The 13,584-nt window shown below is 43.3% G+C and overlaps 1 protein-coding gene and 1 non-coding gene across 2 annotated transcripts; one reads left to right on the forward strand and one right to left on the reverse strand.

Moving 5' to 3' along the window:
* Positions 1–367: 367 nt before the first annotated feature.
* On the reverse strand, positions 368–440 carry trnaf-gaa (transfer RNA phenylalanine (anticodon GAA)). Its single transcript has one exon. It is a non-coding gene; the product is annotated as a tRNA-Phe (tRNA).
* A 1,284-nt stretch (positions 441–1,724) lies between these two features.
* LOC133483743 (protein transport protein Sec61 subunit alpha-like 1) lies at positions 1,725–9,868 on the forward strand. Its single transcript, XM_061785397.1, has 12 exons — positions 1,725–1,883; positions 2,686–2,753; positions 3,431–3,496; positions 3,587–3,665; positions 4,185–4,316; positions 4,415–4,524; positions 5,365–5,518; positions 5,603–5,763; positions 7,399–7,596; positions 7,694–7,885; positions 7,972–8,048; positions 8,925–9,868. The coding sequence occupies exons 1-12, from the start codon at positions 1,877–1,879 to the stop codon at positions 9,109–9,111; spliced, it is 1,431 nt and encodes a 476-aa protein (XP_061641381.1). The 5' UTR covers positions 1,725–1,876; the 3' UTR covers positions 9,112–9,868.
* The last annotated feature ends 3,716 nt before the right edge of the window (positions 9,869–13,584 follow it).

Consider the following 13,584-nt stretch of genomic DNA (forward strand, 5'->3'; position numbering starts at 1 on the left):
TGATTCGGTTTATGGGCGCGTGGTTTGAAGAGCTGATGTGGAGAATTTACTTAGAATAAGGAAAAATCAAGTGCATACCAGTTTGTTGTTGTCAGGGCATGCAAGATTGAGTAGCAACCAGGAGATCACGACAAGGGAATTCGCTGACATGTTCTTGACGTAAGGTTTCTATAGTCAGGTAAATATTTCCTTGCGTTTCAAGGGTGGGAAATAAATGCTTCGATTAATGACAAAGTGGAGCAATGGAGAGGTAAAATGATTGTTCAGACTGCATAGGTATCTTAAGTCATTTGTGAACTGTTTCGTCAACAAAAGTCATTTCGCGAAAGAATGACATAGTCTGGTGCACACAAAAGCAACTGGCCTATGCCGAAACCCGGGATCGAACCAGGGACCTTTAGATCTTCAGTCTAACGCTCTCCCAACTGAGCTATTTCGGCATGGAAAGGTCTCAAAATGGTGCAAATTACTGAACTTGAACTTAAAATGCACGTCCAACTTCATCGTTTCAGTACTTTTTGGGCAAGTTGATATTGTCTAACTGGGACCTGAACAGCAAAATTCATGTTTGATTATCAATCAACCGGTAAATTTCCATTGATGTCTACGTCTAATTTCCATTGATGTCTACGTCTATGCCTTTTTGTGCCTCTTCCAGTCTCTCTGTTGCAACCTGCTGATGGCACTGTGAGCGCAGTGGCCATTTTCTTCTGAGAACATCCTCATTGAAGTATTGCAATGCGGAGGTACTGTTGATCAATTGTTAGGTGTCTTCTTGTTCTCAAGATGTGAAAATGTGAACAGCATGATGAATTGGACTGTTTAAATACCAATTCTAACGGAACCAGGAAATTAATGGTCCGATAAAGTGACTTGTACACCCGCGACCCTTATGAGGATAAGAGAGTGGATGGATTAATGGAAATGACTCATTCAGCAGTGGTGGGAAGTAATGGCAGGAAGAAAAAAAACACATTGCAAACTTTTATCTTCGTTTTTTTTTGGGGGGGGGAGCAGATCAGATTAATGGCATTTCCACACATTGCAATGGGGAAAGATAATTGGAGATACTGTACAAGTTTTTTTGCGTTACGAACGTGGTCAAGGAACGAATTCAACTTTTATCTCAAGGCACAACTGTATACTGTCATAAGTTATTGAAGCGTTTATAAAATTGACAGTAAAAAAATATATTTACTTTTGTACTTAAGTACATTTCAAAGTTTGAACATTGTATTTGTACTTAAGTAAAGGGGATGAATCAGCGCTTCTATTTCTACTTTTTTGTTTTGTTTTTAGCACAATTACAGTATCTGTCCTACTACTTAAGAAAAGAGTGTGAGTACTCTTTCCACAGCTATCGCTTTGGACAATAGTGTTATTGCAACCTATTCCAAGTGTAAAACGACACATAATTGCATTACAAACGCAGCATTTTTTTTCCCCCGTCGCTCTTCTCGGATGGAAGAAGTCCACATCGTCGAAGGCCGAAGCCGCCAGCCGGCGTGCCAGTCGGCCGTGAAACGAGGAAGTGTTTACAGCCTAGTATGAACTACAGTGCCCTCTAGAGACGTGGCGACACCACGTCACAAACCCAATTTCAAAGCCATAAAATGGAATATATCGCGCGTTTGTATTTTTCAATTGTGTGTACGAATTAATGTATTTTTTTGTCTGTATACTGTTGTACAGGCTGCTTTATCGCGGAGGTGTGTGCGTCCCGGCCGGAGAAGTGACGTGTGTTTAGTGGCTGGTGTGGTGACGTGTCTCTTAGTGCTCGCTCTTTTCTCCCGGAGCTGCTGGATGGAGACACACTGACTCCACGGAACGCGACAACTGGTAGCACTAAGTCAACGGGAGTCGGCCCAAGGACACCATGGGAAGTGCGTGTGGATCCTTGCAATTTCTCCTCAATGTTGATGGTCTCTTTGTGTGTACGATTCGTCGCGGTTTTTCTAGTTAGCAGTGCTCAAACGTAAAGAGGCTCGTCGGCATGCTAATTGGCTAACCTTGGCTCTGTAGGTGGCAAATTGAGCTAGCTTACACGAGCTAATTGCGAAGTTTTTAAATCACATATTGACGTAAGTGTTTAGTAAGTTAAAAGTCGGGTGGCTATCCGGAACAATTCTTAATAGTTCAGGTACTATCCGACGTTAGGCTTTGGTGTTTTGAGTCATTTGCGCATCATGTTTGTGATTGAATGCTACTTAGCCACATGCTAAAGTCTTGCAACAATTAAAATCGTATTCAATATGACATTGGTTTTCTCGCCTGATTTTTTGAAAGCTTTTTTTTTTTCTTTTCTCTACCGTCCACCAGAAAGGGGTTTAATGACAATTCAATGGCTGTCAAAGTCGATTTCGGTGTGTGGGAGCTGGACAGTATACCACGTAAGCTGTTCAGGACCAGTGAGCGATGTATGTGTCGAGGTGTTATGCTGTTGATCGTTGTTTGTTTATTTTTTTTTTCGGATGTATCATCGTTTCTTACTCAGACAGCGATAAAAAAAAAAAAATCGCAATTACCGAAGCATTTGCTGCCTGACCAGGGTGTCACATTTAGTTTGTGTGGCAGCCGCTGGTTTAGTGATGACGTAGCATGCAAGGAAGGTCATATTGTGTAGATTCATATTGAACACGGGCTTCCCTGTAGTCGTCGTAACATTATTTTTTATATTTTTTGCAGTTAAGTTTTTGGAGGTCATCAAGCCGTTCTGTGCGGTTCTACCAGAAATTCAGAAACCAGAAAGAAAGGTAAGCCCATCATAGATATTAGGGCTGTCACTGTCGAAATATGTTTAGAATCGATTAGTCCATCAATTAATCAAATAATCAGATAGTTTATAATGCATTAAAGTTTACTGCAAACTTTTAATGGTTAACCAAAACTAAATAACTGTGAGGCAGACGCTCGAACCAGTCCTCCACTGTGCCGCCTTAAAGTGATACTGGTTTGATATAAACTTCAGAAGCTGCTTTAGGTTCAAATACATGTCATGTTATTCATACTACGGCTTAAAATAACCATTATATTTGCAATAGATTAAACTGACAATAATTTTTTCCATGCATTGGTTATGTCATCAGTCACTGGTTTGGTCTTTAATATGTCAGAAAAGGGGAAAATGTTGATCATTGTTTCCCAAAGTAAAAGCAGATGTTTGCAAATGTTTTGTTTTGATCAAACACAAAGCTAATAAGTCTGATTTCATGGAGGACTACAAAAATCTGAGAATACAGTTGAGTGGCTGAAATCTGAGGAATTTTAAGTTAGAACAATCGCTGTAAACATTCATTGATTAACAAAATTGTTAATTAATTTGATAATAATTTTGTCGATTAATTGTTGCACCTCTAATAGATATGTTACATGTAATACTGTGCCTATGTATGACTAACACTATTATTTATTTATTTTATTTACCGCACAGATTCAGTTCAGAGAAAAAGTACTATGGACTGCCATTACGCTCTTCATCTTCCTGGTGTGTTGCCAGGTGAGTGCTTTCTGTAATCCCTGAAGTGATGTGAATTTTCTGTTCATGTTGTTTGTGACACTTGTATATGTTTTTTGACCTTTCAATTAGATTCCTCTCTTTGGCATCATGTCATCAGATTCAGCAGATCCCTTCTACTGGATGAGAGTCATTCTGGCTTCCAACAGAGGTGCTTGCACTAAATATGTGGTTTGACTTCATCATCGGGCAGCATGGTCGCCTGGTGGTTAGTGCAGCTGCCTCACACTTCTGAGGTTTTGGGTATGAATCTCAGCTCCAGCCTTCCTCAGAGAAGGTTTTCCCAGCACTTTCTTGCTTTCTCTGAGTACTGTAGCTTCCTCCCACATTCTAAAAACATGCATTTTAAGTCAACGAAGACTCTAAATAGATCCAAGATGTGAATGGTTGTTGGTTGTTTGTAAGTATGTGCCCTGCGATTGGTTGGCGACCAGTCCAGGGTGTACCTCGTCTCTCACCCAGTGTCGGCTGCGATGGGCTCACCACCACCCTAATGAGAACAAGCGCTATAGAAAATGGATGAACTTTGTCATCCATTTAAGACCAACTTGTTCGCTTATAATCATTTGTTACGTAATCTCCTTATCACGTGTGGTAGATCAAAGGCTGTTGTTGTGAGGGCTGAATGCATGGCCCGCGATCCTCATGCTGACCTTATTTGTGTCTTCAGGTACTCTGATGGAGCTGGGTATCTCGCCCATTGTCACGTCAGGCCTCATCATGCAGCTGCTTGCCGGTGCCAAGATCATTGAGGTGGGAGACACTCCCAAAGACCGCGCTCTCTTCAACGGCGCCCAGAAATGTAGGTCTCTTTCATGAGCTATTGTTACCACTAAGGCCTTGATGCAGATATATTTATAGTCACTATACAGTTATAAATAATCATATGCATTGTTGCAGTGTTTGGAATGATCATCACCATCGGGCAGGCGATCGTGTATGTCATGACCGGCATGTATGGTGACCCTTCAGAGATGGGTGCTGGAATATGCTTACTCATCATCATCCAGGTGAAAGTTAAAAATAATCTCTGCCTGAACTCTCTGCTCACACCAGAAACATTTTAAGAATACTTAGTAGGCAACACCTTTTCTTTTGTTCCTTTTACGAAAATAAAGAGTAAAGGTTTTATAGTGGTTATAGTTATGGTTTTTGGCTTCACAGATCTGTTATTTATATTTCAATGTGAAACATTTAGAACAGGGTCACCAAACTTTTTGAAACTGAGAGCTACTTCTTAAGTACTACTTAATGCGAAGCGGCTACCAGTTAAATACACATTTATGAAATTACAAATTTGCTTAAATTACTTTTAATTGTATGTTATTATTAAGCAATGATATTCAGCTTTGTAAATACACTGATCGTGATGAGTTTTCACAATAATATCAATGATTTAACAAGGTAGGGAACAGATATTGTAGCTATTAATATGCAAATGTTTAGCAGGGAACCAAACTATCACCATCATAAAACCTTTAGCGATTGTAATTGCGGTTTTTAAATAATATTCTAACTTTGCTGCGAAAAAAAATAGGTTACTGCAGCTCCTTGTTGAAGGTAAACGTTAATGCACACATCTTGTAACATTCCTAACTGCCACACACAACAAAAGTTAACCACTGTAAAAGGATACAACAGTACAAGTTTGACAAGTAACAATGCTTGTGTTGATGCTTCAGTCTTACTACTTTGAAAGTGTATCTGTTTACTACGTCTCACTTTCTCTTCACACCCTTTGTTGAGGCTGCTGCTTGGAATAAGTTTTACAAAAAAGCCACTTCAGTAGTTAGACCGTATTGACTTTGGATCGACATTCGCATTTACTGAAACCGTCTTTGTTTTTTCAGCTCTTCGTTGCCGGTCTGATTGTTCTGCTGCTTGATGAGCTGCTGCAGAAAGGCTACGGTCTGGGCTCTGGAATCTCTCTCTTCATAGCCACCAACATTTGTGAGACCATCGTCTGGAAGGCCTTCAGCCCTACCACCGTCAACACTGGAAGAGGTTTGTCTACTGTTACCACACACACACACTGACCGGATGTCAAATGCAGGCATTGCACCATGATTCATCCCCTCGTTTCTTTAGGGACTGAGTTTGAGGGCGCCATTATTGCACTCTTTCATCTGTTGGCCACTCGCACGGACAAGGTGCGCGCCCTGCGAGAAGCCTTCTACAGGCAAAACCTGCCCAACCTCATGAACCTCATTGCCACAGTCTTTGTGTTCGCAGTGGTCATATACTTCCAGGTGAGCATGGAGAGTGGGATTGTTCTACAGTTTCGCTTGCTACTATTACAAGTCTATCAGAATCTCAATTGTTACGTACTGTACAGTATAAAACACAATTTGGAGCCATGAATGTAAACTGTGTAACACAGTTGGAAGTTAGCTGGGCACCAACAATTGTGTAGTGTTTTGTCGGTTAATATTAAGTGTCTTTATCTTATTGGAAGATCCAAATACTGTATATACAACATTAATTTACATTTTTAACATATTTTTTGCACTTGTACTTCTACTTTGGCTATTTCTTTCATATTACAGTGCAGCATTTAGATTAAAGCTTCATACATACGTCTGATAACACAGTTCATTCCAACGGATTCTGATTTGACTATCCATCTATCCATTTTACGTACCGCTGATCCTCACTAGGGGCGCGATTGTGCTGGAGCCTATCCCAGGTGACTCTGGGTGATAGGCAGGGTACACACTGAACTGGTCACCAGCCAATCGCAGGGCACATAGAAACAAACAACCATTTGCACTCACACCTACGGGCAATTTAGTCTTTTCAATTAACCTATTTCGCATGTTTTTGGATTGGGGGAGGAACCCGGAGAAAACTCAGGCACGGGGAGAACATGCAAGCTCCACACAGGCGAGGCCGGATTTGAACCCGGTACCATTAGACTACCGCGCTGCCCACTGATTAATTTAAGAAAAAATATTCAGGATAGGATGAATAAAAATGGGAAGGATCCCTTCTAGGATCCAGTTGTTGCATCCTAAAAAAATACATTCATTAACTTTACATGTAATTTTAAGTACCATTATCATGGAGGAAAAAAGAAAGCAAAATAAACTATAAAATCTCATCTGAGTCGGAAGATCTCAGAACCCTACTGGGCTTATATGCCATTAGCATGTCTTTAATGTATTCAGGACCTAAGCCATTTCGTGATTTGTAGACCAGTAGCAGAACTTTAAAGTTTATCAGTTTATTTTTGAAAGGGGACAATGCAATTTCATAAAACACATGAAGTACACATGGTTAAAAAAGCCAGAATTAGCCAGAAGGCTAGTTTTCATCTGTAGTCCCCTGGCCGTGATGTAAAAAAGCAGTAAAATACATCTACAAGACAATATAATACAGGATACATAATCAAACTATACTATTAAGAGAGAATAAAATCATAATTTTTTTGATCATAACAAAAAAACAACATAACATACTTGTCTTTTAGTGTTGGGAGCTATAGGTGTTAACTAGCCACATTTAAAAAAATTTTGTGAAGGCCTTGTATGTTGTAAGCAGTTTAAAGTCTATTCTAAAGCTGACTGGGAGTCAGCGTAAAGACTTTAGAATTGGAGTAATATCTTCTGACCTCTTTGTTCTGGTCAGAACCCGAGCTGCAGCTGTATAATGCCCTTTTGGGGGAGTCCATTCAGAAGAGCATTACAATAGTCAAGTCTACTTGAGATAAAAAGCATGGATTAACTCCCCCTGGTCTGCTTGGCACATGCAAGCCTTCACTCTGGATATGTTCTTTAGATGGTAGAAGGCCATTTTAGTGATTTGATATGACCGTTGAAAGTCAGGTCGGACTCTTATCAGCACACCAAGGTATAATGTTATTAATCATTTACTGACCTAAACAGGGCTTCAGGGTGGACCTCCCCATCAAGTCAGCACGCTATCGCGGTCAATACAACACCTACCCCATCAAACTGTTCTACACCTCCAACATCCCCATCATCCTGCAGTCGGCCTTGGTCTCCAATCTCTACGTTATCTCCCAAATGCTGTCAACGCGGTTCAGTGGAAACTTTTTGGTTAACCTCCTTGGAACGTGGTCTGTAAGTGGAAAAATTATCTTCAAACATCTTTGAAGATGTGCAGTCCAATTGGATAGGTCCACATAAAATTTGATTTCTTGTCTTTTTATTTATGTAGGACACATCGACTGGTGGACCAGCTCGGGCCTACCCAGTAGGAGGCCTCTGCTACTACCTGTCTCCTCCAGAGTCCTTTGGTTCTGTTCTGGATGATCCGGTCCACGCTGTTATCTACATTGTCTTCATGCTTGGCTCTTGTGCCTTCTTCTCCAAGACCTGGATTGAAGTCTCGGGATCCTCTGCCAAAGATGTATGTTTGGTGTGCATGTGTGGACTTGATGTTTTATTGAGGACTTGGTTTAATTTCTTTCTTTCTTCTTTTTTGGTATATGTCAGGTGGCAAAGCAGCTTAAAGAGCAGCAAATGGTGATGAGGGGACACAGAGAGACTTCAATGGTGCATGAGCTGAACAGGTACAGATGAGCCTGGGAATATTGTTTCAGTCCTCCACATTATTGCGGTTTGTCGTTTGCACCCCTGTTCTCTCGCTGATTTGTAAGGTTTTTTTTTTTTTTTTTTTTGTTAAACAGTAATTCACTCACACTAGGGACAAGGCCCTGCTGTGAATAGTAGAAAAAAGGACTAATTGATGCCCCTCTGAAAATGTTTATAAATGTCTCCCAGTCAAGATGTCACTTCAACATAGTTCCTTGGCTTTTGGAGCCTTTCTGTGCAATCGTAAGGTGTTTCAGAGAGCACAAAAGCAGCAGAAAGGCAAATTTTTCAGCAAATAAAGTAGAATAGGTTCCCCCACAAATCTGTGAATGTGAATTCGCAAGTAGCAAATAGGTGGGGAACACTGTCCACTTACTGTAATGCCCTACCTAGCATGTAAGAAAGGAGGGCCACAGTTGCCTATGCACTTTTCAGATGTTTATTGAATGCTGGGAGAACAGTAAAAGACAATGAGCATATACGAGCTGTTGTTGGCTACAACTCACCCAGAAAATCACACGCAGAATCTCTCCCCATCCCAGCGCCACCGAAAGGCACATGCATGTATCTTACACACAGACACTACAATACGTACAGTATCTGCTATACATGTTATCCTTGCAATTTTTTTGTGTTCAAATACAATGTGTTCAAAAAGTGTGTTATGTAAGTTTAAGTGCGTTTAAAGCGTGTGGGAGGGGGACAACCTTTTTTTCCTTAATGTTCGTGAATGGTCTCTATATCGCAGATTATAACCAACTGCGGGTGGATCAGACCGTATCCCCCACGATTAACTATGTTATTCCTATATAACATTGCAGCATGATTACATTTGATTTGTTTCCTGTTTGCAGGTACATCCCCACTGCTGCTGCCTTTGGTGGCCTTTGTATAGGAGGTCTATCTGTCATGGCTGACTTCCTGGGAGCCATTGGTTCTGGCACAGGAATCCTCTTGGCTGTGACCATCATCTATCAGTACTTTGAGATCTTTGTGAAAGAGCAAAGCGAAGTGGGAAGCATGGGAGCGCTGCTCTTCTAGAAAATGCCAAGTCGACAAGATACAGCATACACAGAGCCTCCATACCATGTCAGTCTTTTGCGTTCCATCTCCTTATTTTCTCAGCAATTTGCACAATCAGTTCATTTTGCGTCTGGGATAGATTGTTTTACACCTTTTGTCTCTCTGGTGTTGTCAAGAGAGCTATTTTGTTTTCTCCCTGCTTTGAGCTTGTTATTGTCTCCAGCCATTTCTTCTGCTCTTAACCATCCAAGGTGGGCTGCCTGACTTCCCAATGACTGTTTCGTCAGCTGAAGAGTCCCTCAACACATGCAAGTGTGTGGTGCTGTCTTTTACTCACCTTGCGTATTTTTCACTGACAACACTATGACAAAACATGAATTTCAAACATTAGGATATGCAAAAGAAAACCATGTCACCAGTCATGCTGTAGTTTTCTTGGGGTTTGTTAGAATGTGAAGAGTATGAACAAAACATACTTTTATCTCGGCAAGTTGCCCAAATTTACCTTTGTTTATATTCTCCATGATGGACGGTTCATATTCACTCTGGTCTTATGTAGGATACTGTATGTTTGTCCTATAGCTGGCTGGTAAAGGAAAATGATACTCTGCACTGTCTTGGTCTTTAATTCCCAGACTGAATTGCTGCACAAAACTGCCCGGGAGGTCAGTAAGAGGGTGGGTTTGATATCGACGCAAAGGGGGTTTCATTTTGGTTTTTACTCTTATGTAAAAGACATAATTGTGTTTATTAAAAAAATGTTTTTTCCAACAAACGGAAATGGTCTTTATTTAGTTTTTTTATTTTTATTTTTTTATTTTTTTTAATTATTTTTTTTAAGAGCAGGTCATAATTTTTTAAGTAAAGTTGTATTCCTAGCAAATGTTATTTTTCAAATATCACTTTGTCCCAAAAGCATAAAACGTAGTGATGGGATGATGATACCTCAAGGAGTGTATTGACACACGATACAAATTATGTCGGTCACTCAATAGTGACCCCTGCAGTAGTACTAAAATCATTGCAGGGAAACAAAATAAAAATTTGTGTTGGGGTTCACCCCAGTGGATGAGAGGGTAGCCTCCTTCCGCCTTCGGGTGGGGGGACGGGTCTTGACTGTTGTTTGGGCCTATGCACCAAGAAGCAGTTCAGAGTACCCACCCTTTTTGGAGTCCTTGGAGGGTGTCCACACATGCACTTGGCACCAGGACACCCTAGGTCGCCGTTCGATTATCGACTGTGGTTGTGTCTTCGGACTTGCGGCCGCATGTCTTGGACACCGGTGAAGAGTGGCGGAGCTGTCAACTGATCACCACCTGGTGGTGAGTTGGCTCCGATGGTGGGAATGATGCCAGTCCGACCTGGCAGCCCCAAACGTATTGTGAGGGTCTGCTGGGAACGTCTGGCAGAATCCCCTGTCAGAAGGAGTTTCAACTCACACCTCCGGCAGAACTTCACCCTCGTCTCGGGGGAGGCGTGGGACATTGAGTCCAAGTGGACCATGTTCCGCCCCTCTATTGCCGAGGTGGCTGACCGGAGCTGTGGCCGTAAGGTAGTCAGTGCCTGTCGTGGCGGCAAACCCCGAACCCGTTGGTGGACACCAGCGGTGAGGTATGCCGTCAAGCTGAAGAAGGAGTCCTATCAGGCCTTTTTGGCCTGTGGGACTCCTGAGGCACCTGATGGGTACCAGCTGACCAAGCGGAATTCAGCTTTGGTGGCTGAGGCAAAAACTCGGGCGTGGGAGGAGTTCGGTGAGGCCATTCGGAACGAATTCCGGACGGCTACGCGGAAATTCTGGTCCACCATCCGGCGTCTCAGGAGGGGAAGCAGTGCACCATCAACACTGTGTATAGTGGGGATGGGGCGCTGCTGACCTCGAGTCGGTGGGGAGAATACTTCGAAGACCTCCTCAAATTCCACCGACGCGCCTTCCCATGAGGAAGCAGAGTCTGGTGTCTCTGAGGACGGCTCTCCTATCTCTGGGGTTGAGGTTATTGAGGTGGTTAAAAAGCTCCTTGGTAGCAAGGCCCCGGGGGTGGATGAGATTCGCCCGGAGTTCCTAAAGGCTCTGGATTTGTAGGGCTGTCCTGGTTGACACGCCTCTGCAACATCGTGTGGACATCGGGGACAGTGCCTCTGGATTACCAGACTTGGGTGGTGGGCCCCCTTTTTAAGACGGGGGACTGGAGGGTGTGTTCCAACTGCAGCGGGATCACACTCCTCAGCCTCCCTGTTAAGGTCTACTCGGGGGTGCTGGAGAGGAGGATCCGTCGGGAAGTCGAATCTCAGATTCAGGAGGAGCGGTGCGGTTTTCGTCCTGGCCGTGTAACAGTCGGCCAGCTCTTCATCCTCGGCATGGTCCTCGAGGGTGCATGGGATTTCACGCAACCAGTCTACATGTGTTTTGTGGACTTGGAGAAGGCATTCGATCGTGTCCCTTGGGGAGTCCTGTGGGGGGTGCTTCGGCGGGAGTATGGGGTACCGAACCCCCTGATACAGGCTGTTCGATCCCTGTACTACTGGTGTCAGAGTTTGGTCCGTATTGCTGGCAGTAAGTCGGACTCGTTTCCGGTGAGGGTTGGACTCCGCCAAGGCTGCCCTTTGTCACCGATTCTGTTCATAACTTATGGACAGAATTTCTAGGCGCAGCCGAGGCATAGAGGGGGTCCGGTTTGGTGACCTCAGTATTGCATCTCTGCTTTTTGCTGATGATGTGGTTCTGTTGGCTTCATCAGGCCATGATCTCCAGCTCTCACTGGAGCAGTTCGCAGCAGAGTGTGAAGCGGCTGGGATGAGAATCAGTACCTCCAAATCTGAGGCTATGGTCCTCAGTCGGAACAGGGTGGCGTGCCCTCTCTGGGTCGGGGAGGAGCTCCTTTCCCAAGTGGAGGAGTTCAAATATCTTGGGCTCTTGTTCACGAGTGAGGGAAGAATGGAACGGGAGATCGACAGGTGGATCGGTGCAGTGATGCAGACTTTGTACCGGTCCGTTGTGGTGAAGAACGAGCTAAGCCGAAAGGCGAAGCTCTATTTTCCGGTCGATCTACGTTCTTAGCCTCACCTATGGTCACGAGCTGTGGGTTGTGACCGAAAGAACAAGATCCCGGATATAAGCGGCCGGAATGAGTTTCCTTCGCAAGGTGTCCGGGCTCTCCCTTAGAGATAGGGTAAGAAGCTCTGTCTTCCGGGATGGGCTCAGAGTAGAGCCGGTGCTCCTCCGCATTGAGAGGAGCCAGATGAGGTGGCTGGGGCATCGGTTTAGGATGCCTCCAGCACGCCTCCCCGGTGAGGTCTTCCGGGCATGTCTCTCGGCTGGCCTGGGAACGCCTCGGGATCCCCTCAGATGAGCTGGAGGAAGTGGCTGGGGAGAGGGAAGTCTGGGCTTTCCTGCTGAAGCTACTGCCCCCGCGACCCGACCTCGGTTAAGTGGAAGAAACTTGATGGATGGATGGATGGACTGGGGAAAACTTCTTGGAACGATTCATGAAGTCAGTGGAACAAGGTGAGGGCAAGCAAAAAGCAAAAATCCAAAATGCAACAGCAAAACTCCATCCAACAAATCCGCAACATGCTGACACAGTTTGTTTCCTTGTAAACACAATTTGGCGCGCCACATCCAAACGACACACTTCCTGTATCGGTCACATGATTTTTTTCTTAACGTGATACACGCACCAATACGGGTTTCACTCTTGTGTGCTCGGCACAGTGCTGACGCACCAGTGTCGTTCGTCCCATCACTAATAAAAAGCAATTTCCTGTTACTCAAATGATTCATTTTGGAAACCGACTGCATACTTCCTTATAACACCGGAGGTCTCTGTTGAGGTCTCCGGTTGAAGTAAAAGCCATCTAAATAAAAAAAACACAAGGCTTGCAATCTCTCCATGGATTTTGATCATAGTGTACTGGGGCGCTTATTAATCATTTGAAGCATGCCATAAGCCAAAATTAGTAGTAGTAGTAGTAGTACTGAGATACACTGGTGCAACCTGGAGTCCTGGGCACATTTTAAGTGATGTAACCAGAGTCACAGGGGTTTTTGAACAGCTTTTGTGAAATTTTACTCAGATTTATTCAGTGTGTCCTCAGGAAAGTAATCATGCAATTAGTAAAGCATTTAAATTATTTATATATAAGAAGCTTTTTACTAGATTATATTCATACCAATGTTTATTAAGATTGGCTGGCGACCAGTTCATGGTGTACCCCGCCTCTCGCCCGGAGATAGCTGGGACAGGCTCCAGCACGTCCACAACCCTTGTGAGGATAAGCGGCTCAGAAAAGGGATGGATGATCAAGTTCCAACAAATACAGTAAAATAAAGTAACTATAATCAACAATACGTTCGTGATAGCGTAAATAATTATTTGCATATAAAAAATGTTGAAGCTGTTTTTAAAATCTTTATTTGAAATACAGCATACACAATGATAAAACAAATATATGCAGTATCCATCCATCCATTTCAACACCGCTTATCCTGGTTAG

The sequence above is a fragment of the Phyllopteryx taeniolatus genome, chromosome 9, assembly GCF_024500385.1.
Source record: "Phyllopteryx taeniolatus isolate TA_2022b chromosome 9, UOR_Ptae_1.2, whole genome shotgun sequence".
NCBI classification, from domain to species: Eukaryota; Metazoa; Chordata; class Actinopteri; order Syngnathiformes; family Syngnathidae; genus Phyllopteryx; species Phyllopteryx taeniolatus.

Coding starts and splice junctions, on each gene's coding strand:
- LOC133483743 (XM_061785397.1), top strand. Junction 4,317..4,414: donor CTTCAACGGCGCCCAGAAAT/GTAGGTCTCTTT, acceptor GCATTGTTGCAG/TGTTTGGAATGATCATCACC. Junction 5,519..5,602: donor CACCGTCAACACTGGAAGAG/GTTTGTCTACTG, acceptor TCGTTTCTTTAG/GGACTGAGTTTGAGGGCGCC.